General features: G+C 56.7%; 2 protein-coding genes and 1 long non-coding RNA gene across 21 annotated transcripts in view; 1 reads left to right on the plus strand and 2 right to left on the minus strand.

The window, feature by feature from the left end:
• PMFBP1 (polyamine modulated factor 1 binding protein 1) overlaps window positions 1-11,140 on the plus strand; it is a 360,702-nt gene extending 349,562 nt beyond the window's left edge. For 10 of the 18 annotated variants that reach the window (XM_075118503.1, XM_075118505.1, XM_075118510.1 and 7 more), the window contains 16 exons: window positions 4,060-4,182; window positions 4,366-4,492; window positions 5,185-5,342; window positions 5,580-5,805; window positions 6,330-6,519; window positions 6,820-6,973; window positions 7,307-7,453; window positions 7,587-7,754; window positions 7,841-8,008; window positions 8,674-8,847; window positions 8,958-9,101; window positions 9,448-9,510; window positions 9,804-9,913; window positions 10,250-10,324; window positions 10,734-10,827; window positions 10,926-11,140. In XM_075118503.1, the coding sequence (XP_074974604.1) occupies window positions 4,060-4,182; window positions 4,366-4,492; window positions 5,185-5,342; window positions 5,580-5,805; window positions 6,330-6,519; window positions 6,820-6,973; window positions 7,307-7,453; window positions 7,587-7,754; window positions 7,841-8,008; window positions 8,674-8,847; window positions 8,958-9,101; window positions 9,448-9,510; window positions 9,804-9,913; window positions 10,250-10,324; window positions 10,734-10,827; window positions 10,926-11,000 (2,196 nt within the window). In that variant the 3' untranslated portion in view covers window positions 11,001-11,140. Of the gene's footprint in view, window positions 1-4,059; window positions 4,183-4,365; window positions 4,493-5,184; window positions 5,343-5,579; window positions 5,806-6,329; window positions 6,520-6,819; window positions 6,974-7,306; window positions 7,454-7,586; window positions 7,755-7,785; window positions 8,009-8,673; window positions 8,848-8,957; window positions 9,102-9,447; window positions 9,511-9,803; window positions 9,914-10,249; window positions 10,325-10,733; window positions 10,828-10,925 lie in introns of those variants that run through there. The other 8 variants (XM_048816951.2, XM_075118504.1, XM_048816955.2 and 5 more) reach the window with 8 other exon arrangements.
• On the minus strand, window positions 280-4,061 carry LOC142068685 (uncharacterized). Its single transcript, XR_012664619.1, has 2 exons — window positions 3,305-4,061; window positions 280-2,934 (listed from the first exon to the last, which is right to left on the minus strand). It is a non-coding gene; the product is annotated as an uncharacterized LOC142068685 (long non-coding RNA).
• Window positions 11,141-12,185: 1,045 nt separating the features above from the next.
• Window positions 12,186-24,561, minus strand: part of DHX38 (DEAH-box helicase 38) — a 28,555-nt gene continuing 16,179 nt past the window's right edge. For both annotated transcript variants that reach the window (XM_048816956.2, XM_048816957.2), the window contains exons 11-27: window positions 17,596-17,708; window positions 17,371-17,508; window positions 16,862-17,048; window positions 16,593-16,778; window positions 16,126-16,266; window positions 15,863-15,973; window positions 15,616-15,732; window positions 15,266-15,373; window positions 15,040-15,152; window positions 14,320-14,528; window positions 14,069-14,223; window positions 13,819-13,974; window positions 13,589-13,723; window positions 13,380-13,505; window positions 13,061-13,156; window positions 12,688-12,809; window positions 12,186-12,472 (exon numbers count right to left, since the gene is read on the minus strand). In XM_048816956.2, coding sequence (XP_048672913.1) covers window positions 12,388-12,472; window positions 12,688-12,809; window positions 13,061-13,156; window positions 13,380-13,505; window positions 13,589-13,723; window positions 13,819-13,974; window positions 14,069-14,223; window positions 14,320-14,528; window positions 15,040-15,152; window positions 15,266-15,373; window positions 15,616-15,732; window positions 15,863-15,973; window positions 16,126-16,266; window positions 16,593-16,778; window positions 16,862-17,048; window positions 17,371-17,508; window positions 17,596-17,708 — 2,298 coding nt within the window. In that variant the 3' untranslated portion in view covers window positions 12,186-12,387. The remainder of the gene's footprint in view (window positions 12,473-12,687; window positions 12,810-13,060; window positions 13,157-13,379; window positions 13,506-13,588; window positions 13,724-13,818; window positions 13,975-14,068; window positions 14,224-14,319; window positions 14,529-15,039; window positions 15,153-15,265; window positions 15,374-15,615; window positions 15,733-15,862; window positions 15,974-16,125; window positions 16,267-16,592; window positions 16,779-16,861; window positions 17,049-17,370; window positions 17,509-17,595; window positions 17,709-24,561) is intronic.

Consider the following 24,561-nt stretch of genomic DNA (forward strand, 5'->3'; position numbering starts at 1 on the left):
GTCTGTGTGTAGCCGCAGTCCTGGGTCAGCCCCTCTGAGCCCAGCAGCCTGTCAGCTACAAAGCAGCCACACTCTGGCTTCCAGCAGCCTTGGTTACTACCCGCAGGGTGACCCCAGCACACTGCCAGTCCTGAATTTTCCCCAGAAACGTGTGTTCTGCACGCTCCAGCCCTCTCCTGGGCAGTTCGGGTATTAGAGGAGCTGTGCCCCTCAAAGGAGAAACAGTTTGTTACTTTAACTGGCATTACCCAAACAATTCAATTTAAACACAACACTGGGTTGTTTTGATTAAAGAATAAAACAAGTTTAATTAACTACAAAGAGGTAGATCTGAAGTGAGTACAAGATATTAAAGTCAGCAATGGTTACAAGAGAAATAAATGCAAAACACGTCCTAGTAACTAAAATTTAACAAACTAGACTTGGTTCAAGGTAAAATCCTTCCACGTGTTCCTAGCAACTGGACTGACCAAATTCTCAGGTCAGGATCCCGCCCGCAAGGCTGAGGCAGTAACCGGCTTTCCATTGCCTCCTGCATCTCTGCCAGCCCCTGGCTGCAGACAGGGAAGAACAAGAGCAGCTGGCAGAGAAGGAACGGCCACTGGAGGCCCCAGGGCAATGCCCTGGATTTCCCACAGACCCATCACAATGAGGGGGTGCTTATCCACACCTCCTCCTGCAAAGACCCTGGTCACAGACTCATCAAGAATAGGGTGCAGCAACCCCTGGACCGACTCCAGACACCAGAGACTTAGCCTCCAAAGGACCATACCATAAATGTACCCGGGGTCTGGTTCACTTGCATGGGATCCCAGCCTGTCCTACAGCCCTCCCCAGAGCAGCGTCTCAGAAACAGCATATCTGCAATGTGCTGTACAGTGTAAACAAACAAGGAAGCATCTGCTTATCACCCCTAGGCCGGGAGGCACCCAAGGGAGGGCGGACGTGATGTCAACAACACAGGATAATCTCAGCTACTCCCAGCTGCTCTTCATCTTCCAGGAGTCAGCAGCAACCTGGCAGACATCATGCACAGACAGTCCACCAACCATGTGTGCTCCCTGACCAGCTCCATCATCCAATCAATATTTCACTGCAGGAAGGGAATCCCATTATAGACCCACTTACCACCAAAGATTATACAAATTGTCCAGCCTTTTGTGCCAGGGAGACATGCGCCTAGGGTCATTACACATCTTCCTCCTACCATGGGATCAAGGGCCCCTGATTTCCACTGATTTCCTTGATTCCAAGAGTGACATGCAAGGCCCAGCAGGATGCTGACAGATCTCCTGTGTCCAGCCTCCCATGTCACTTCCGAGTGGTCCAGACAGAATAGCTCAGAACCAAGGGTAGGTACTCCATCCAGACCCGACGTTGCTCCATCTGACAGCCTGGGAGGTGGCTGGTTGCATGCTATCGCCGGAGGCAGCTCCCTGTGAGTACGAGACCCTGCTGCTAACTGGGACGCTCCCAGGAGGAAGATTTACTCCTCCAAATGGAAAAGGTTTTCAAATTGAAGCCCGAATTGAGCCAGGGCTGGCCCCTGCACCCAAAATCCTCCATTAGACTATGCATTTGAAATGCTCTGGACACCCCTTCAGTGCCCTCAAAGTGCACCTGGCAGCAATCACTCCCCCTTGCAGGCAGGGGCCATTCGTCTCCCCCCACGGTTACCCAGATAGCTGATGGGGCTAGTGTGTGCTGACCCACTGGTGAGAGAGAGCATCTGACATGGGATCTCGGTATTGGCCTTAACTTGATGGAGCCACCTTTGGAGCCTCTCACCAGGTGCTTGTCACACCAGCTCATGCTCAAGATGGGCTTGTTAGTCACTAGCCCCCCCAGCCAGCAAACAGCTCTGTGGCTGCCCTTCCTTACCCAGCACCCACGGGCTCAAAGCTGTGGTGAGCCTCACCCACGGTTAATCCCCCAGCTGCATCACACTGTCAGATCAGCCAGGCCATTACGTTCCCAAGGCCATTTCTCCGCAGGAACTATGCGCTCCACAGGGGCCTGATTATCCTACCTTGGCAGGACTAAGCCTGTCCCGCCAGCTCCCCATCCCTGTGTTTCAGAGGCTCACGCCGGCTCCCCCCAGAGCCTTTCAAAAGGGAAGATGCAGCATACATCAGCCTGCTACCATATAGCCGACGGACCGCCCCCTCCAACCAGCACCGCTCGCGCCACCAGGTCACACGCTGCAGCCTCTGCATGCCCCAGGCGCAGCACCATGTCGGCTGCTGACTGGTGGAACCCTGGCTCTGCCCTGAGCTGGCAGCAGATGCAAGCGCGTTCCGTAGGGCAGCCTCCTCGGTCCCACCGTCTCGATGGGGGGGCCGCTGCTCGTCAGTCCCCGCCAGTGGGCGCTGCAGGCATACTCCTGGTTACTTGCCCTGTGGTTTTGCCTGACGTTGCCCCCACGACCCGCTCACTGAGCCTGCCTTTCCAGAGTCCGCCGGAGCCGGGGTTCTGAGTGAGCAAGGGACGGCCGGGTGCAGCTGCTCTGCTCTCCAGCTCTTCAGGCAGGCAAGGGGGACTATGCACGGCGCAGGCCCAGCCGTGCCGCTGATCTCACCCAGGTGGGAGCCGCGCAGCCAGCAAGTAACTGTTCTCTCTACGGCCAAAAAGGAGCGTCCGATTATGCAGGCTGAACTCCTGGGTACCAGGAGTTTCACCTAGTTACCCCCATGTTCAGCCCCACTTGTGTGGCCAAAGCCCCTTTCAGAGAGGGATCCTTTCTGGAGTTGGCGAGGCCCCCCAGGGTTGTTCGCCCACCCTGCTAACGGTTTTTGCCTTATTGCTCAGCTGGACGTGTCTGGCTTGAATGTCCAGGCCTTGATGGTAGTTCTGCCTTGCGCTGCCTTGCAGCCCTGGTATTGTCTCCTTGTGAAGATACGGAGCCGTTGTAATCACGTCGCCGCTCAGTCTCCCCTGGGGAAGATCGACAGATCGAGCTCTTGAAGCCTCACAGCCAGGCATTTTCTCCCGCCCTCAAATCCTTTCTGTGGCTCTTCCCTGCAGCCTCCTAAAACGTACACACCAGCACAGACGCCCCCCCCCCGGGCATTCCCTGGGCTTCCCGCTCCACCCTCCTGCCATGTGGTGTGTCCCAGGTAGCCCCTCGTTACCACCTGCCCTCAGCCTGAGGGAGCCTCATCTGTGCCTGCCAGGGGTCAGCTCCCCAACTGTGCCAGCCCTCCCCTCCCAGTCTGCACAGCCTCCGCTGTCCCTCTGCCCCCGAGTCCCGTGAGCACCCCCAGGCGGGTCCAGCACCGAGCCACTGGGCCCTGGCAGCACTCACAGCGTCCCAAGGTACAGGACACCCCACCGAGCAGCTTCGCCTCCGGGTCTCCGTACTGCTTATCCCTCACCACTTCCCTGCGGGGACTGTGAGAACAAGGGTCTGTTCTTGACCCACGAGAGCGAGTCCCATGACAGCAAGTCGATGTCTTGGAAACAGATGGTTACATGTAAAACAAAACCGTAATAGTACTTGGCTAATGAAGGTCAGCGCACCCCCAACGCCTTTCTCCCTGCGCTTACCAGCCAGGCTGAAGGGGTCTCTGTGTGAGAGCTATGGGGTGGCTCTGCCTCTCCTGAGACACCAGATTAATTCTTCGATCCTCATCCCTGCTGGGTGTGCCTTTCGCAGATTTCTGTGAGCTCTTGTCAACTTTGCAGGCTTGAGCTGCAGCCCCGTGTGCAAATAGCCTTCCCTTGCAAGACACACAATACACAGTGGTCAGCCAGGCAGAGCTAAGCATCTCCTCCCCCTGCCCAACTAGAGCCTGATTAGCGTGTCGGGTGGCGTGGCGTACTGCACACACCGTACAAACACCTGTCTCGGGCTAACGCCGTCGCTCCACACCTGGCAGCCGTACGCACAGCTCGGACCTCCGGCTGGTCCTGGCCGTTGGGGGAGGCCTCACATGCTGCACTTTGGCACACTCGTCTATAGACTCAGCCCCGGGGGAGTCCAGGAAACCCCTCTGCACCCTGCTGCCCAGGGGATCTCTGGGGCCCGGCCCACTGGTATTCTGCTGCCTGTGGTTTCAGTGCTTGCAAGAAGAAGAGACTCTGGTGAACGTGCAGACCGAGTTTGCCTCTTACACAGCCACTCACAGTCACTCCAACGCCAGCTACGAGAGCCAAGCAGCCGTGGCCGAGAAACTCCAGCAGGTAGGAACATCCCTCCCCCACTCCCCCGTACTGCTGTCGGCAGGGAGCGCCAGGGCGGCACTGGGCGGCCAATGCCTGCCCTGCCCTAGGTCCCTGGGACGGCTCTCTAGGACCAGCCAGGCCTGGCAGCTGGCTGGCTGCCCACGGCAGTGACTGAGCTGTGCTGCTGTGTTGCTTGTCTAGCAGCTGATCCACGCCGAAGAGGAAAGCTCCAAGCACAGCCAGCGGGCCGAGGAGTACCAGTGCCTGGTGCAGGACTTGAAGCTGGAGCTGGTGCGAGTGGCTGAGCAGAAGAACAGCACCATGAAAGGTAACGCAAGAGGCGGCCGTCTCCTCCTGCCAGCCAGGGCACCCTGGGGGGATGCCGCTGCCCGTTCAGCCCCAGCCACATCAGCGCTGCCCATCAGAGCGAGAGAATCAGCACCAAGGGCCTGCCCCAGGGGGGCTGTTCAGATTGTGAGCTACGCCCCGTGCCAGCCGGGACTGCAAGGAGCCCTGGGTGGGTGGCAGGGTGGCTAGGGCTAGGCACGCTTTGTCTTCCTGGCTGAGCCTGTGGTGAGCCCAGGGTCCCTGGCTGCCTGGCCATGAGTCAGGCAGGGCAAGGACTGGACCATCAGAGAGCCACACGCAGCCTGGGGAGGAGCTGCAGCCAGGTGCTGCTCGCTGCTGGCAGGGCCCCGTGCTGGCAGGCCAGGACAGCCCTGGCCAGTGGCAGGCCGTGCGGTGTCTGCCCAGCCGTGCAGCTCGCTCTCGGTGAGCGCCGGCTCTCGGTGAGCTCCAGCTGGCAGCATGGCCGTGGCCGTGGGAGGGCTAGCGGCCTGAGTACACGCTGGGGCTCAGAAGGGAACCGTACGCGGGGCGGCACCCCAGCAGCACTGTGGTTACTGACGCTGGCTGACGCCCGGCCAGCACAGTACGTGTGCAGAGCCGCGGGTCCGTTCTGCTGGCTCAGGGCGTCTGCAGGAGGCAGGAGCTGGCCCTAGCCTGGCGCTGCTTTTTCAGCCCTCGGGAAGCTGGAGCTGGAGGTGCAGCGCCTGAGGCAGGACACAGCTGCTGAGGTGGGGAGGAAGCAGCTGGAGGTGGCCAAGCTGCAGCAGCTGATCCAGACACTGGAGTGCAAGCTTAGGGAGAGCTGCAGGCTGTGTGCGCAGAGGGAGCAGGTGAGTCCAGGAGACGGGAACCCAGAGGAGGGACAAGCCAGGGGCCCTGGGCCAACGTGCGTTCCCAGCAGGAGAGGGCGCCAGCCTCCGCACCAGGTCTCAGGCAGGTGCGGCAGCACCTGTGGGGCCACGTGGAGGGCGCCTGTGGCCGTGGGGCTGTGCCGGAGGGCGGGTCCGGCCTGCGGGCGCGTGGCCCCGGGCAGGGTCTGCGGCAGTGCTGGATCTCTCTTGGCACAGGTTATGCAGAGCCGGGAGGAGCAGCTCCGCCAGGCGCAGGCCGCCCTGCAGGAGACGGAGCTGGAGGTGGTGAAGCAGCGCGCAGAGGCCAGTAGCCTGGATGGGCGCCTGCGGCAGGCCCAGCAGGAGAGGGAGCAGAGCCGGGCAGCCAGCGGCACCCTGCAGGAGGAGATCCAGCTGCTGAGACAGCGCCGGCAGGACAGCCAGCAGCAGCAGCAGGCGGCTGGTGAGCGAGGCAGCCGCGCCCTGGTTGGGCCCTCGACACCACTGGCCTCAGGCTCTCGGAGAAGGCAGGCGAGACACATTGCCCGCCTGGGCCGTTCCCCAGAGACACCCCCGAGGCCTGGCAGGTGCCAGCCCTGTGCCATAAGCCCGGGATGTTCCCGCTCGGAATCGGCCAGCTGCGGGGGGGAGTGCCCGCGTACCGCCCAGTCCCCTCCCGCCCCGCGTGCGTCCCACCTGCCCTGTACGATACGGCCAGGAAGTCACGCAGTGGCCACACTCCTGTGGTCGCTGACCCTGGGGGATGGCAGACGGCTGCGCCTGCCCATTCCAGTCATCTCAGAGCCTCCCAGACGCGCAGGTGATGGGCTCCAGCTGTCCCCAGGCGCCTCAGCTCCAAGCTGCGTCAATGGCAGAGCACTGGGCATGCTCAGGAGCAGGAGCCTCCTTCCTGCAGCCGGCCAGGGGGCAGCTGCTGTGGGTGACGGGCAGCGGCTGGGTAAGCTCGTCCCTCCCTGTCTCCGGCAGCTCAGGAGCTGGTGCAGCAGGAGAAGCGGCTGCTGCTGGCCCAGAGCAGCCTGCAGAGCACACAGGAGCAGCTGAGCGAGCGCGTGGCCGAGGTTGTCCGGCTGGAGCAGGCCAGCCGCAGGTGGGAGGCGGAGCAGCGGGCGCTGCAGGAGCAGCTGTCCAGCAGCATGGATGAGGTGGAGCAGAGCAGGTGGGAACAGCTGGGGACCTGCCAGTGGCCCCTGGTGGAGGTGGGAAGAGCCCAGCAAGGGGCACAGGGTGTTGGCATCTGCTCGTGCCAGACTCCGTGACCCAGAGCAGCACCAGTCAGCACTCAGCGACGTGGCTGTGGGGCAGAGAGAGCCGGGCCAGAGCCACGCGGGATGGGAAGGGTCCCAGGGGAAGAGCCAGGGTTGATCTTTGTGAGCCTGCAGCGTGGGGCGTCCAGCTGGGCTCATGCGGCAGGAGGGGCAGAGGCTGGAGCTGCTCTGCCTTGGGCCTTTGCCCGCAGGAAGCTGCTCGAGCACCTGAAGGCGGAGCTGAGCCAGTGGAAGCAGAGGCACCGGGTGGCTGTGCAGCAGGGGATGCAACATCAGCACTCAATGGCCAAGATGGAGCTGAAACTGGGGAGCAGCCAGGAGCAGGCGAAAGCCCTGCAGCAGCAGGTACAGGCTCAGCGTGGCCTTCCCCTGGGACTGCACACGGGGGCCTGGCCCCTGGGCACCAGGCAGGCGAGACAGGAAGGGAGCACCCTGCTTAGGCGGGGGAGAGGAGACGGTCACCAGCTGGAAGCATCAGCCATGCAGGAAGTGCTGTCTTGCCCAAACCAGCAGCTGCCCAGCTCCTGCAGCCCATTGACCCCACAGCCCTGCCCTGCCCGGCCCGGCCCGGCCCAGCATCTCCTCCCGAGGCACTCATGCTGCCCTGGCCGGTGCCCCTGCTCACTTGGAGGGAGAGGGCGGTGCTGGCCTCGCACCTGCAGCCCCATGTTCCCTTAGCTCCAGGAGCAGGCATCCACGCAGCGGGCCCTGCAGGAGGAGCTGAGCCAGCTGCAGGGCAGGGAGGAGGAACTCCAGCGGCAGCTGCAGAGAGCCCAGGAGAGGGAGAGCAGGCTGGCCAGGGAGCGCGAGGTGCTGCAGCGAGAGGTGAGCACGCAGCGGGGGAGACCAGTGGCCAAGGAGGGAGGGAGGGCCGGGGGAAGATAGGGCGGCTGGCTGGGGCCTGTGTGTGGAAAGGGTGAGCAAGTGGGCCTTGCTGACAGCCCTGCCTCTGTGCTAGCTGCGGGAGCAGGAGCAGACAAGCCAGGGCCTGCAGTGCGGGGTGGGGCAGCTGGAGGAGGAGGGCCAGCGCCGGCAGGAGCAGCTGAGGCAGTGCTGGGCCCAGCTGGAGAGCACCAGGAGCAGCCTGGGCCAAGCCCAGCAACAGATCCAGCAGCAAGCCAGCAAGGTGAGTGCCCCAGCCTCACTGTGCACCACAGGCCAAAAGCCGGTCCAGCCACTGGTGCCCAGCTGACAGCGCTGTCCTCCCCGAAGGCCATGCTCCAGGAGTCGGCCCTGGCCCAGCTGCAGGCGGAGCTGGAAGCAGCCCAGGCCAGAGAGAGGCAAAGCACCCGCACGCTGACTGCAGCGGAGACGACCATCCAGGAGCTGATGCTGAAAACTGCCTCCTGCCAAGAGAAGCAGAGGGAGGCGCTGAAGAAGGTAGGGCAGAGCCACCCCATCAGCTCCCCTGAGCTGGAGTAGGGTTAGCCTGGTGTTAGCAGGGGCACGGTCAGTGCCGACCCCCAGGGCGGCGCTAAGGGCTGGTCCTGGGAGCACTCGCCTCTCAGCTCCTCGGGCTCACCCGCTCCCCAGCCCGGTGAGAGCTCTGTCCCCGTGCCGCACGGCATGCACTGGCTCTGCCTGCCGGCACCGCCCTCTTCCAGGTGAATGGTTCCAGCCTGCAGCTCCCAGCATCTCTGGAGCCTCCAGTGCGTGGGGTGTTCATCCATTCACACTGGCCCAGACGGGCGGGTGCCCCACACACCCCGCCTGGTGCCTGCTCTGCCCAGGAGCACGTTACCCTTTGGCACCTACAGGGGAGCAGCCCCTCACCCAGGCAGTCAGCGACCGTGTACAGAGCATTCCTGCTTCGGCACATGCGCCCAGCACAGTCGGTCCTGCTCCTCCCTCTCCCCCGCACCCCCTCAGGCTCAGTGCAGCATTAGGGGCCTGTGCTAGGGGGTGCTCAGTAGGGGTCTCCGCCCTCCCAGCCAGGCCTGGCCCAGCGTGGCGGCTAGAGGGTGTATAGTTCTCGCGTCTGCCGGAAGGCTGGGGCCTCGGCCCTAGGTTGGGTGGATGTCAGTGCAGCCCAGCTGTCGGCCCAGGGCGCCCCACCCCACTGCTCCGTCCCATGTGAAAAGCTCAGTGAGACGGCGCAGGTCACGGCAGCCCTGCGGGCAGAGCTGGTGCGGACACAGGCCAGGGAAGCCCAGCTGGAGGAGCAGATGAGGCGGCTCAACGGGGAGCTGAAGACGCTGCAGGATTTCCGGGAGCAGGAGGTGAGTGACCCGTGTGCTGCAGCTGCCTCCCTGAGACCCCCACCACCCAGCCACCACCTGCCTCCCTCCTGGCCCCCTGCCTTTTACCCCGCCCCGGCTGCCACCTGCAGGTGCGGTCCTTCGAGGAGCAGCTGGGTGAGCAGAGGCGGTGCCAGGAGAAGGTGCAGGCCTTGGCACAGCGGGACGAGGAGCTGGTCGTATTCAAGGTGGAGCTGGCCGCGCTGAAAGAAAAGCTCCATGGGGCCGCTGAAGAGGTAAGTGACTGGGGGGTGGGAGCGATGGCGTGTCACGCACAACCCTGCGGCTGGCACAGTACAAGTCCCTGCATGCTGGCAGGGTGGGTGAGGCGGCAGGGGCGTGACGCCTTCCTGCGTAGGGCTCACTGAATGGTCAGCACATGGGGCTCTAGGAGCCGGTCCCGGGGGCAGCGCTGTGGGCTTGGTCCTCGAGTGGAGCCTTGTTCACAATCTACGCGCCTCGGGACTCGTGTTCCTGGGAGCAGCCAGGCTCAGAGCCTTACGACACATGGCTGGAAGCATGGGCCTAGCCCTCCCCGGGTAATGGAATTTCCCTTGCTCATAACATGCCCTTCCTTGGCAGAGAGACCACCTGCAGCAGGAGCTCCATGTCTTAAGGCAGAAGTTTGTGGCCTCCAGCAATGAGGTAGGGCTCCCCGCCCCTGGCTCTATCCTGCGAATGGGTGTTTGCTGCCAGCTGAGAGCCGCTCTCCACCCGAGGGCGCAGGCAACACGTGGCCAAGGGGCAGGCTATGCCATAGCTGTCCAGGGTGGGCTCCTGCCTGGTTCGAGCTAGGAGCCTGGCTCGGCTGGCCCCAGGGCTGACCCCATCCATGTCCAGAGGCAGCTGTGCAGTGCCCTGTGACCCAGCCACAGGTGGGGTGGGATGGGGGTCTCCAGCCTGGCTGCAGGGCTGGTGCTGTGTCGCTTCTCTTGCAGGCAGAGGCGCTGCGCTCCTCCCTGGGGGCTGCGCGCTCAGACAGCTGCCGGCTGCATTGCGAGAGCGAGCTGGTGCTGGCCAACGTCACCCAGTGGGTGAAGGAGCAAAAGTAAGTGAGGGGGCTGGGCCGGAGCTGAAAGGAGCTACCTGCACTATGGCCCTGTCCTCACCCCTGTGCCCTGCCTGCTCAGCCCCACCCAGCCTCTCACAAGCAGGCCTGGCATCAGGCTGCATTCCTACAGCCCGGCACTGCTGTAGGGACCAGCCTTGGTGAGGGGACAGCAGGCGCTGGCCATGCTCCTGCCTGTGCCGCATTTCAGCTGGGCGCTGGCCCCTGGCACACCAGCTGCCTCCCCAAGTGCCCATCACTGGGAGCTCCAGAGACTGTGACTGTCGCTGGGTCTCAGCAGGAGCCAGCTGACCCTCCCCTCCGGCCCTGTTTCAGGCAAGCAAACGACAAACTGGGACACAAGATCCGGGAGCAGATCAAGCACATCGCGCAGCTGACAGGCGAGAAGGAGTAAGTAGGAGCAGCCCCTGGCCTGACCAGGGCAGGTGGCTGCATATCAGCCTCCAGGGATAAAGAGGGAGTCTGCGGCTCTGACCCCGCCCTTACAGCCCCATGTCTCAGTGAGTGGGGGAAGGGTGCTAGCACCCCCATTGCTTTGCTGGCTCCCAATCCTGGCCTTAGCACCGCTCTGCTGCAGCTGTCCCCTGGGCTGTGGCTGGACAGAAAGGAGCAGGCTAACCGGCCACACCCCCAGTGCGGGAGCAGACCCCAGCACCAGGATTACACCCGCCCATCCACTACATGCAGCATGTAAACAGAGCTGGTCGTGGGGGCAACCCAGTCTGAGCAGCATCTAGGATCTGCCATGGCTGCCGCTGCTCCTCCCACTGCCCGCTCCGTCTCCCTGTCCTTCCCCCAGCCACCTGCAGGAGGTGACGGCGAGGCTGCAGCGTGAGAACAGGCGCCTGAAAGGCGAAGCGGCCGAGCGGCGCATTGAGTGTGAGCAGCGCAAGGTGAGCAGGAAGTTAGCTGGCACAGCTGGGCCTGGGTGCAGGCTCTGGGAGGCCCCTGCTGCCAAGAGCTGCTACTGATTTTGTGCTTCTTGTCCCAGGCTCTGCAGGGCAGCGGCTTAGATGCACGGGCTATGCTTCGGCAGCCACAGCCCCTGCTCCTGGGCGAGCAGTGAGGTCCCACCCTTCTTCCAGCCTGGCACCTGCACCATGGACCCAGCAAGGACTGTACACGGGGCAGGCACATCCCCTGCACCTACCTGCTGCGGGCCCCGGGGCCCAGCCTGCACTGTGAAATAAAGCCATGGGCAAAGGCTGTCACCGACCACGTGTGGTTTGGCCACGCTGGCAGGGCGGGGGCTGCAGCCCCCTCAGCAAACCCAGCCTGCCGGGAACAGTCCTATTTCAGCCCCCAGTCCCTGGCACAGCACTGCTCCCTCCTGCCTCAGCCACAGCCCAGGGGGCTGAGCCATGCTAGCCCTGCTGCAGGCTGGGGTATTGGTTGGAGCAAGACTTACAGGGGGGCTTTTTCCTTTCCCATAACCCGTTCCCATCGCTTAGTACCAGGTGCTTGGCCCAGCTTCACAGCAGCAGCAGCAGCCCTGAGGCAGATTCTGGCTGTTAGATGGGGGGCAGCATCTTCCTCCGCTCCCCCGGGAGAGGAGCTGCCACAGGCAGCACCCGGTGCCCACCCTGCGACTGTGAATACCAGCCGCTGGCACCGGCTTGCAGAGCACGCAGCTCTGCCTGGGGCTCAGCCCCACCACAGGAAGCCCAGCATTTACCACTGCCTGCTGTCGTGGGAGGGCAGAGATCAAGCCCACTGGGGAGGGGGGGTTCAAAGGTCAGCACATCCCCTCTTCCCCCACAGCTCTCAGCCCAGGAAGGGCACCGCTACCTCAGTGGAAGCCAACAGGGCAACTGGTCATGCTGGGCCCAGGCTGCAACCCACACAGCGCTGGCTCCGGGAGGGAGATGGGGACCAGAGCCTGGGGATGTAGCAGATGTAGGGAGGGGTTCTCCCCCCAGCGTAGGTAATTCACCTCCCCGCGAGGCTGCAGTGAGGCCGACAGACAGGTGTGCATTGTCTGCGCTGGGGGCCTGATGGACACAGCTATGGCTCTCGCGCTGGGGATCTTGCACCAGCCCCTCTCTCGGAGCCGCGTGACGCAGGGGCAGCTGCTTCAGGCTGGAGCCGTGTCGCACACATCCATGGCCAATAGCTTGGGGCTGCTTCATGCTCCTACAACCTTGGCCCCAGCCTCCAGTTGTGTTTGCACCTGCAAGGGGCCCTGCCCGTGGCCCAGCTCCAGGAAAGCCTGCAGGACCCTGCCAAGTGCAGCACAGGACAAAGCAAGGGCTGGCAGCCACCAACATTTATACAAATAAAATTATTTCTCCTCTGTAGCAAACAGTGCCAAGGTGTGTGGAGATGGCAGGGCAGGGCAGGGCAGGGCCCCAGCACCCCAGAGTCACATTTACACACAGCGGGGAACAGCCCAGCCAGAGCCAGCTCCCCGCAAGGAATCCATCAGCCCCAGGCCAGCACAGGGAAGCGCCTGCTCACAGGCCGAAGCGGGCAGGAGTGCGGCGTGGCGTCATAGGCTCCCCCTGCTCCTTTCGCCCCGGAGTATAGATCTTCAAAGACCTGCGAGGGAGAGCAAGGGCCATTAGCCATGGGGCTGGAGAGCTCAGAACCCTGCCAGCTAGGCCCGAAGCCCCAGCGCTGGACCTGCTCCTTCCCCACTCAGGGGCTACTCGCAGCAGAGTCATTATCCCCCTAGGACCCCAGTGGCCCACAGGAGAGAACAATCCACATGCAGCCCTTTGGGGACAGCCCCTGCTACCATGCCCAGCACCCACCTCACGCTGCCCAGTGGGTTGCGGCGCTCCTGCTCTTCCCGGCGTGCTCGCAGCTGCTCTTCAGCCAGAGCCATCTCCTCCTCCATGGCAGACACCTCCTCCTTGGCCCGACGTCGGTTCTCCTGCAACAGCAGCAAGGGAAAGTGCTCAGAGTTGGGAAGGGGAGAGGCCTACGCCCAATCCTGCCTAGCTGGGTGCCCTGCGCCGCTCCCCAGGCCTGCAGGGGTGTGGGCATAGCTGGGCACAAAGCAGGCAGCATCAGCTTGGCTGTGGGCAAAGCCCAGTCTCCATGGAGGTTGTTCCCATGGGGAGTCCCCCACCCTGCTTTGCAGAGCTACTGGCCTGCACCCCTGGCAGCTGGGAGGAGCCTTACCTGACGCGACTTCCCCGCATGCTTGATGCTGTAGAACATGGGTCCCAGCTCCGCTAGCCACTCTCCATCCACGGACGTGACACACTGCATGTACTCCTGGGGAGAGAAAGAGCAAGGGCAAGGCCAGCCACAGGGGTCCCATCCTCCCCTTCCCAGGTACCGCTGCCACACGGCCCTGCCTGCCTCCCAGGACACCAAGAGCCTTCAGCCCAGCACTAATGGGCACAATGGACAGCAGAGCTCCTGTGGAGGGCCAGGCCCCAACCCACCCCCACTGAGAACATCTCACTCGCCAGCAGGGAGCGCACTGCCCGCTCACCTTGGTGGTCATGACCAGCTCGTGATACACGATGTAGTCTGGAGTGTAGCCCATACCAAAGAGAGAGCTGGTGGGGTGCAGGTGGCAGGGCATGCCAGTGCGGATGTTCACATACTCCCCGATGCCCTATAGAAAGAATCGAGTTAGCACAGCCCCAGGCAGTACCCTGCTCCTCCCTCAGCCTGCGCCCTGCACACCCCACCCTTCACCTTCAGCTTGGCAGCCTGGTGGAAGTACGCGGCACAGATGCACTTCCTGACCACGTCCCAGTCTGAGCCGCAGGATGCCAGGCTCATGCGCTGCTGCACCATGATATCCTTCAGCTGGGCACGCACTTCCCGCACCTGCAACAGCACATGCCCGTCAGAGACCTGCCCACCCACGTTGGAGGCCCCACCCTCTGCCCCCTCCAGGCCCTGGCCTCCCAGCACAGCCCCACCTTCCTCATGGCCTTGGCGTGGATGAAGTGCTGGTTACACCACAGCATGGAGTAGCTGTTGTTCTTCCACTGCAAGTAAACGTTTAGGTAGGTCAGGTGATCGCTCTCCGGAACAGCAAACTTCTCCCGCACTTGGTCGCTCTCTTCCTCCCGGCCCTAGATGGGAGCAGGGGGCGCAGGGTTAGAGCCGGAGGGCAGGGATGAGCCCCCCCCAGCCCACACACGAGGAGAGGAGAGGAGAGGCACGCACCTTGGGCCGGTAAAAGATGGCGGGCACAGAGAGCATGGAGACGATGAGCAGGATCTCGGAGCTGCAGCCCATGTCACAGGAGACAATGAGCATCTTGGAGAGCGCCGGGTCCAGCGGGAACTCCACCATCAGGCGCCCCGTTGAGGTCAGGCCACCTGCCAGAGCAACACAGGAGCCGGTACCAAGTCAAGCTCCCAGCGCCCCCTACCCACCCACCCCCCGAATCCCCCAGCGCTCCCCTCCCTCCTCACCTGTGTTGTCCATGGCTCCCAAGATCCACAGCTGGTACATGGAGTTCAGCATGTTGTCCTCAGGGGGCGGGTCCATGAAGTGGAACTGCAGCAGGTCCTGCACGCCCAGAGACTTGAGCAGGAGCACCACGTTGGCCAGGTTGGTGCGCTGGATCTCAGGCACCGTGGTGGTCAGCAGCTCATTCTTGTAGGCGCTCTGGGTGTACAGCCTGGGGAACCGAGGCCATGAGTGCCATTCCCTCCTCCCCAGCCAGCCCCTCAGATGGCTCCACTTCCTCACTGAGCTCAGCCACAGCGAGCCAGGGCAGCTCCTCTAGAGCAGGGATCCTGGGCACAGTCGCTGCAGCTCCAGCTTGCCCTGCTTTGGGGTAGGGAGCAGACCCTGCACACACCCCCAGCAACACAGCAGGAGGGGCTGGGTACACAAGGAGATGCCATCGCTGCAGCCGAGGGGCCAAGGCAGCTGGATCTGGACATGCTGCTCTCCGTGGTGCAGTTGGGAGACCCCTGACATGGGAGCATCCCCTCCAAGCTGGGGCACTTTGGGCTGAGGACTGGGAGCTGCCAGGGGAGCCCTGGCCACACAGTTCAGACTTCCCTTCTCCTCTGAGCTCCAGGACCCTTCCCACGGAGCCGCTAGAGTCAAGCCAACCGAGGGGAAGCAGCTGCTGTGTCCACAGCTCAGCACCCAAGGGGTTAATACTGCAGTGAGGCACCTACCTGAAGCACTGACCTGGGCCCGTCCGGCCAGCACGACCCGACCTCTGGTTGGCATTGGCTTGGCTGATGGGGTAGATCTGCAGGGCATCCATCCCTATACGGGGGTTGAAGACCTGGCGGGGCAGGCAAGGAGCAGTGAGACAGGTGGGGGGTGCAGAGCAGGGCCCAAAAGGCGGCTATGCAGCAGCTCCAGGGAGTAGGGCAACGCCATCGGCCCTCACCTCACCTTCAGTTTGCAGTAGCCGGAGTCGATGACAAACATGATGCCATCCACAGTCAGTGAGGTCTCCGCAATGTTGGTAGCGACAATGCATTTCCTGACACCGTCCGGAGCCTGCAACACACCAGATGTCAGCGCTGTGAGGGGCTGGCAGCCCTCAGCCCCCGACTGACAGTGCCCCCAGGGATGCAGACAAGGAGTGCCAGGATCAGCGCCCAACAGGGAGTGGCAGATCCCTGGCTTTTACCTTTTGCAGTCAGACATCAGGTGCCCCCCACACAGCAGGCCCTGCCCTGGCCAGTCCCATGCCCAACAGCCACTGCTCCCCTCCCCCAGGAGACCCTGCCAGATGCTACCTTCTGGAAGATCTTGGCCTGCAGGTCAGAGGGCAGCTGAGAGTAGATGGGCAGCACAGCCAGAGCTGGGGCCTTTTCCAATTCCTCCAGATGCTCCACGATCTGCTCCGAGGCCACCTGGGGACAGAGAGGGGAGTGAAAGCAAGCAAAGGCACAAGGGCCGGGGGGTGAGGGGGAGAAGGAGTGCCTAGTGCCTCCAGGTCCCAGGGAGGGGAGGTGCCTAGCATTACAGGCACACTGAGGTCACCTCAATGTCTTCCTGGCCTGGCATGAAGATGAGGATGTCTCCAGGGGCCCCAGACAGATGCACCTGCAGGGTCTGCTTCACCGCAGCCTCCACGTAGTCCTCCTGCGGGGTCTGAAAAGCAGAGAGGAGTTCAAGGGGGGCCTGGCTGCCCACACCCCAACTCCCCCCCGTGCACAGGATCCATCACACAGAACATCCACCTCCGCTCCCTGCGCAGCCAGACCTGCCCAGACCCCCTCTCCTCCCACACCCGCCCCGGGCACCTTGCTGAAGAGGACATCGACAGGGAAGGTACGGCCAGGAATGTGGAAGATGGGAACGTTCCCAAAGAAAGAGGCAAACTTCTCTGCGTCCATGGTGGCCGAGGTGACAATGAGCTTCAGGTCCGCACGCCGCGCCACCACCTGGAGAGAGAGACTGCAAGGGCAGCACGGGGCAGGGCCCAGGCAGGCACTGGGCCCTGTCCCCAGACACTGCAGCAGGGGACAGGGCCCAGGCCACTCCTCCCCCCACCCTCAACACCGCGAGGGCAGGGTACTGTGCTGACTCCCTCCCCTCTCTGCAAAGGACACAGCTCACTCCCCCTGCCCCAGAGCCTTCATCTCCCTACCCTTCCCTCCCCAAGTCCCAGCAGAGCATCCAATCCGTGCTACCAGCAGCCAGGCTCTGGCCTGTGTCTCTGCTGCCCCTAGACCATCCCACGTCCCGCCCCAACCTCAGGTGCACCAACCTCCCGCAGCAGGCCGAACAGCACGTCCGTGTTGAGCGAGCGCTCGTGTGCCTCATCCATGATGATGGCGCTGTAGTGGTCTAGGTCGGCCTCGCGCAGGGACTCCCGCAGCAGGATCCCGTCCGTCATGTACTTGATGACCGTGTTCTCGGACGTGCAGTCCTCAAAGCGGATGGCATAGCCCACCTGGAGAGGGGAGAAGTCAGCACCTGCACAGCACACCTCACCAGCAGTCCAGCAGGGCTACCCTGGGGCCTGGCCAGACTCACCTCCTCTCCCAGGCTCACGCCCATCTCCTCGCTGACCCGCTTGGCTACTGACATGGCAGCCACTCTGCGGGGCTGGGTGCAGCCGATCATGCCGTAGTCGGTGTAGCCGTCCTCATGTAGGTACTGGGTCAGCTGGGTGGTCTTGCCACTCCCAGTCTCCCCCACCACAATGACAATGCTGTTATCCCTAGGGAAGAGCAGAAAGGTCTCTCAGCAGCGGGCTTCTCTCCCTGCTCCAGCATATGATCTGCGCAGCCCGCTCCCACAGCCGAAGGACCCCCCCAGTGCAGAGACCTGCCTGAGGGAGGGAGGGGGAGCAGGGGAAAGCAGCAGGGTCCCCATCTCCTGATGCCTTCCAGTCAAGGCTGGAGGCCTCTCTGGAAGATGCTTCAGTCAGACAAGTTATTGGGCTCCACCCAGGAGCTGTACAGGAGCTGACAACCCGTCTGGCTTTGCCTCTCTACCTAAGAGAAGCTGCCCGGGAGGGCGGGAGGGGCTAGCAGCAGTACCTGATGATGGTGAGCAGCTCCTGCTGCACAGCAAAGATGGGCAGATACTGCCTCTGCTCCACAATCGACTTCTTCTTAGCAAACTCGCTGCTGGCCTCGCTCTTCTCCTTCATGTGATCAGCAAACTTCTGCTCTGTCCTGGGGAGACACGGCAGCCCCTGAGTGTGTGACTCCATGGACCTCACCCAAGTCCCAGGCTCAGAACCCCACCAAGCAGACGCCTACCTGTAATCCACCTTGCCATCTTCTGTCAGAGTCTGGTCCGGCTCCTCCTCTTTCTTGATGCCCATAATGTCTCCCAGTTTGGTGCCAGCCAGCTCCCAGTGCTTGTGCTGAGCCTGAAAGGCAGAGAGCAAAGTGCCAGCTCACCAAAAGAGCAGAGAAAAAGAGCCCAACCCTCTGCAGTCACATCCCAGATGGGACATTCGTAGTTAGACATTGTGACCATCTAGTCTGGAACCTCACTCATGACTCCTGAAGCATCAAGCCCATAGCTTCTGGGTGAGCTAGAGCAGATTTGTTTTTAGGCAGACACCAATCTTGATTTAAAGATTTCAAGTGCTGGGGAATCCACCACATCCCTTGGCAACTTGTTCCTACAGTTAATTCCTCTCACTATTAAAAATTCATGCCTTATTTCTAGACTGAATCTGTCCATCTTCATCTTCCACCCACTGGATCTTGACTCAAATCCTTAACATCTCCCTCATGCACACAGAGTAACAATGGGATCCTCTCCAATTCACTCTAGAGGCCCAAAAAACCACAATCGAGAAGGCTGCACTGGTTAAAAAACAACCTAGCTTAGAGGGAAAGTGAATGCAGCTATGAAAAATAAATACATTTTTATATATAGATATAAACAAATGGAAGAAAGATGATGTTTACAGAATGAAATTCAATAAGGACAAATGCAAAGTACTCCACTTAGGAAGGAACAATTATTTGCACACATACAAAATGGGAAACGACTGCCTAGGAAGGAGTACTATGGAAAGGGATCTAGGGCCACAGTGAATCACAAGCTAAATATAAGTCAACAGTGTAACACGGTTGCAAAAAAACTAAAAACAAACATCATTTTGGGATGTATTAGCAGGAGTGTTGTAAGCAAGACACGAGAAGTAATTCTTCCACTCAACACCGTGCTGATTAGGCCTCAACTGGAGTTACTGTGTCCCATTCTAGGCGCCACATTTCAGGAAAGATGTGGACAAATTGGGGAAAGTCCAGAAAAGAGCAACAAAAATGATTAAAGGTCTCAAAAACATGACCTATGAGGGAAGACTGAAAAAACTGGGTTTGTTTAGTCTGGAAAAGAGAGACTGAGAGGGGAGATGATAACAGTTTTCAAGCACAAAAAAGGCTGTTACAAGGAGGAGGAAGAAAAATTGTTCTTCTTAACCTCTGAGAATAGGACAAACAGCAATGGTCTTAACTTGCAGCAAGGGAGGTTTAGGTTGGACATTAGGAAAAAATTCCTGTCAGGGTGGCTAAGCACTGGAATAAATTGCCCGGGGAGGTCTTGGAATCTCCGTCACTGGAGATTTTTAAGAGCTGGTTAGACAAACACCTGTCAGTGATGGTCTAGATAATAACTTAGTCCTGCCTTGAGTTCAGGGAACTGGACTAAAAGACCTCTTGAGGTCCATTCCCATCCTATGATTCTATGAAGCCTTTTAAAGTAAATTAAGAACAAAAAAGATCCTAACAACACTATTGGTCCATTACTGGATGGAAAAGGTAGATTTGTCAACAATGCAGAAAAGGCAGACAAGTTCAATAAATATCGCTGTTCTGTATTTAGGGAAAAAACAGATGATGTAATCATACCATCAGTCATACCATATGCTGATGCAACACTTTTCACCCCAGTAGGAACACAGGCGGATGTTAAACTGCACCTACTATAGTAAGGTTTCAGAGGAACAGCCGTGTTAGTCTGTATTCGCAAAAAGAAAAGGAGTACTTGTGGCACCTTAGAGACTAACCAATTTATTTGAGCATGAGCTTTCGTGAGCTACAGCCCTGATGAAGTGAGCTGTAGCTCACGAAAGCTCATGCTCAAATAAATTGGTTAGTCTCTAAGGTGCCACAAGTACTCCTTTTCTTTCTACTATAGTAAGGACATTTTACAATCAGCAGGTCCAGATAACTTGCAGGTCCAGAGTTCTAAAAGAATTGGTCAAGGAGCTGCTGGGATGTTACTCTTGGAACACTGGGGAAGTTCCATAAGACCGGAAAAAAGTGTAGGTCATGCCAATATTTAGAAAAGGTAAATAGGACGACGCGGGTAAAGACAGGCTTGTCAGCCTGATGTCAATGCTGGGCAAGACAACATAGAAGCTGACACAGGACTCCATTAATAAAGAATTAAAGGAGAGTAATGCAATTAATGCCAATTAACATAGGTTTGTGGAAAATAGATCCTGTCAAACTAACTTGATATCAAATTTATGAGATTACAAGTTTGTTGGTAACTGTGCTGTTGATGTATTATTCTTATTATTAGAATTTGCTGTTGGAGACGGTGACAACATCAGCCAATGACTTGCAGTGACAACTGAATAACGTAAGGGAGTTCTGTGTCCCCACTTGAGACATCTAGATAGACTTATGTGTAGTGCTGGGGAGGAGCCCGTGGTCATGGTACATGTAGATACCATAGGGAGGGATAGAAGAGAGGTCCTGGAGGCCAAATTTAGGCTACTTGGTAAGAGATTAAAGTCCAGGACCTCCACGGTAGCATTGTCTGAAATGCTTCCAGTTCCACGCGCAGGGCCAGGTAGACAGGCAGAACTGCAGGGTCTCAAAGCATGGATGAGACGATGGTGTAGGGAGGAGGGGTTTAGATTTATTAGGAACTGGGGAAACTTCTGGGAAAGGGGGAGCCTATACAGGAAGGATGGGCTCCACCTAAACCAAAATGGAACCAGATTACTGGCAGTTAACATTAAAAAGGTTGCAGAGCAGTTTTTAAACTAAGGGCTGGGGGAAAGCCGACAGGGGCAGAGGAGCATATGGTTTGGACAGAGACATCCCTTAGGGGAGGAACTATTAATGGAAATTCTCTATGTCCTCGTAAGGAGGAGACTATGGAAGATGACAAAATACAGGTAGGATCTGATGAGAAACAGTCAAATGAAAAAAAGTCTCATTCAATTACATCATGTAATGGCAGACAGCTAAAACGTGACACGTTTTTAAAGTGCTTATATACCAATGCTAGAAGTCTAAATAATAAGATGGGTGAACTAGGAGTGCCGAGTATTAAATGAGGATATTGATATAATAGGCATCACAGAAAGGCGATGGAATGAGGATAATCAATGGGACACAGTAATACCAGGATACAAAATATATCGGAAGGACAGAACAGGTTGTCCTGGTGGGGGAGTGGCACTATATGTGAAAAAAAGCATAGAATCAAATGAAGTAAAAATCTTAAATGAACCAAATTGTACCACAGAATCTCTATGGATAGTAATTCCATGCTTGAATAATAAGAATATAGCAGTAGGGATATATTACCAACCACCTGACCAGGATGGTGATAGTGACTGTGAAATGCTCAGGGAGATCAGAGAGGCTATTAAAATAAAAAACTCAATAATAGTGGGGGATTTCAACTGTCCCCATATTGACTGGGTACATGTCACCTCAGGACGGGATGCAGAGATAAAGTTTCCTGACATCTTAAATGACTGCTTCTTGGAGCAGCTGGTCCTGGAACCCACAAGAGGAGAGGCAATTCTTGATTTAGTCCTAAGTGGAAGACAGGATCAGGTCCAAGAGGTGAATATAGCTGGACCGCTTGGTAATAGTGACTATAATAGAATTAAATTTAACATCCCTGTGGCGGGGAAAAACACCACAGCGGCCCAACACTGTAGCATTTAATTGCAGAAAGGGGAACTACACAAAAATGAGGTGTTTAGTTAAACAGAAATTAAAAGGTACAGCGCCAAAAGTGAAATCCCTGCAGGCTGCATGGAAACGTTTTAAAGACACCGTAATAGAGGCTCAACTTAAATGTACACTGCAAATTAAAAAACACAGTAAGAGAACCCAAAAAGTGTCACCATGGCTAAACAACAAAGTAAAAGAAGCAGTGAGACACAAAAAGGCATCCTTTAAAAAGTGGAAGTTAAATCCTAGTGAGGAAAATAGAAAGGAGCATAAACTCTGGCAAGTGAAGTATAAAAATATAATTAGGAAGGCCAAAAAAGATTTTGAAGAACAGTTAGCCGAAGACTCAAAAAGTAATAGCAAAAAAAATTTTAAGTAGACCAGAAGCAGGAAGCCTGCTAAACAACCAGTGGGGCCACTGGACGATCAAGATGCTAAAGGAACACTCAAGGCCAATAAGGCCATCGCGGAGAAACTAAATGGATTCTTTGCATCGGTCTTCACAGCTGAGAATGAGGGAGATTCCTAAACCTGAGCCATTCTTTTTAGCTGATAGATCTGAGGAACTGTCCCAGATGGAGGTGTCATTAGAGGAGGATTTGGAACAAATTGATAAATTAAACAGTAATAAATCACCAGGACCAGAGGCACTCACCCAAGAGTTGTTAAGGAACTCAAATGTGAAATTGCAGGACTACTAACTGTAGTCTGTAACCTATCATTTAAATCAGCTTCTTTATCAGATGACTGGAGGATAGCTGATGTGATGCCAATTTTTAAAAATGGCTCCAGAGGTGATCCCGGCAATTACAGGCCGGTAAGCCCGACTTCAGTACCAGGCAAATTTGTTGAAACTATAGTAAAGAACAAAATTGTCAGACATAGAGATGAACATAATTTGTTGGGGAAGAATCAACATGGTTTTTGTAAAGGGTAATCATGCCTCACCAATCTACTAGAATTCTTTGAGGGGTTCAACAAGGACAAGGGGGATCCAGTGGATATAGTGTACTGAGATGTCCAGAAAGCCTTTGACAAGGTCCCTCACCAAAGGCTATTAAGCAAAGTAAGCAGTTATGGGATAAAAGGGAAGGTCCTCTCATGGACTGAGAACTGGTTAAAAGATAGGAAACAAAGAGTAGGAATAAATGGTCAGTTTTCAAAATGGACTGCGGTAAACAGTGGTGTCCCCGAGGGGTCTGTACTGGGACCAGTCCTATTCAACATATTCATAAATGATCTGAAAAAGGGGATAAACAGTGAGGTGGCAAAATCTGCAGATGATACAAAACTACTCAAGATAGTTAAGTCCCAGGCAGACTGTGAAAAGCTACTAAACAATCTCTCAAAACTGAGTGTCTGGGCAACAAAATGGCAGATGAAATTCAATGTTGATAAATGCAAAGTAATGCCCACTGGAAAACATAATCCCAACTATACATATGAAATGATGGGGTCTAAATTAGCTGTTAACACTCAAAAAAGATCTTGGAGTCATTGTGGATAGTTCTCTGAAAACATCCACTCAGTGTGCAGCGGCCATCAAAATAGCAAACAGAATGTTGGGCATCATTAAGAAAGGGATAGATAATAAGACAGAAAATATCATACTGCCTCTATATAAATCCATGGTATGCCCACCTTGAATACTGCGTGCAGATGTGGTCGCCCTATCTCAAAAAAGACCTATTGGAACTGGAAAAGGTTCGGAAAAGGGCAACAAAAATTATTAAGGTTATGGAGCTCTGCAATATGAGGAGAAATTAATAAAACTGGGACTTTTCAGCTTGGAAAAAAGACAACTAAAGGGGCATATGATTGAGGTCTATAAAATCATGACTGGTGTGGAGAAAGTATATAAGGAAGTGTTATTTACTCCTTCTCATAACACAAGAACTAGGGGTCACCAAAAGAAATTAATAGACAGCAGGTTTAAAACAAACAAAAGGAAGTATTTTTTCACACAACGCACAGTCAACCTGTGGAACTGCTTGCCAGAGGATGTTGTGAAGGCCAAGACTATAACAGGGTTCAAAAAAGAAATTGGTAAGTTCATGGACGATAGGTCCATCAATGGCTATTAGCCAGGATGGGCAGGGATGGTGTCCCTAGCCTGTTTTCCAGAAGCTGAGAATTGGCGACAGGAGATGGATCACTTGATGATTACCTGTTCTGTTCATTCCCTCTGAGGCACCAGGCATTGGCCACTGTCAGAAGACAGGACACTGGTCTAGAGGGACCTTTGGTCTGACCCAGTATGGCCGTTCTTATGTTCACTATTGTTTGCACTGGTCATTGATTATTTCATGAGGAAAGTAACGGAAGGAAGGAAACTGAAGAATTTTATGGACAAACAAAGCACCACCCAGCTTTTAGCAGACACAGCAAAAACAAGTTGGTTTGTTCATCAACAAGAGGAAGAGAAAGCATATAGCTATCAATGTCCCAAAAGTAACCCTCAGAATAGACGAAGAGCGAGATGTGCAATGATGGTGACGCGTGCTAGATGTCAAGCAGCGACTATCAAAAGCAGCAAACAACTTTCATAAACCGAAAAAGATATGGAAGAGTAGCTGATTGGCACTGACACAAAAATCTTAATTTTTAACATTGACATCATGTCTGTCCTCCTTTACGGAGCAGAGTCATGGCAGTCTACAACAGAAATCAGTAAGATCAACTCATTCCAAAGTAAATGTCTGCAGAAGATCCTCAAAGATCATTGGAAAGAATTGCTTGCAACATCAGAAACTAAGTAGAGCAAACCAGTCTAAAGCATCAAATATGCTATGACGACAATGGCAGACACATTTAGGACACACTTTAAGGATGCCACCAACATGACCTTCACCACAATGATATGGAGAAAAAGACAGGGATCTAGAGAAACATTTCACAGAACCCTAGAGAAAGGAGCCAAGTCCATAATTTCACCTTGAACAGACCAGCACAAGGCTGAAATAAACGCCGGAACCTGATGGACACCCTACACAGCAGGAGGCCACGAAAAGAAGAAAGATTCTTTTTAGACTTCTGTAAGGCATTTGACTGGGGCCCACACAACATTTTGATTAAAAAACTAATACACAGAATCACCATGGCACACATTAAATGGATGAACCACTGGCTAAATGACAGGTCTCAAAATGTAACTGTAAACAGGGAATCACTGAGTGGTTGCCTTTCTCGTGCAGTCCAATAGGGATTGGTTCTTGGCCCTAGGCTATTTAACATCTTTCATCAAGGACCTGGAAGAAAACAAACTCACTGATAACATTTGCA

This window comes from Caretta caretta, chromosome 12, assembly GCF_965140235.1.
Source record: "Caretta caretta isolate rCarCar2 chromosome 12, rCarCar1.hap1, whole genome shotgun sequence".
NCBI classification, from domain to species: domain Eukaryota; kingdom Metazoa; phylum Chordata; order Testudines; family Cheloniidae; genus Caretta; species Caretta caretta.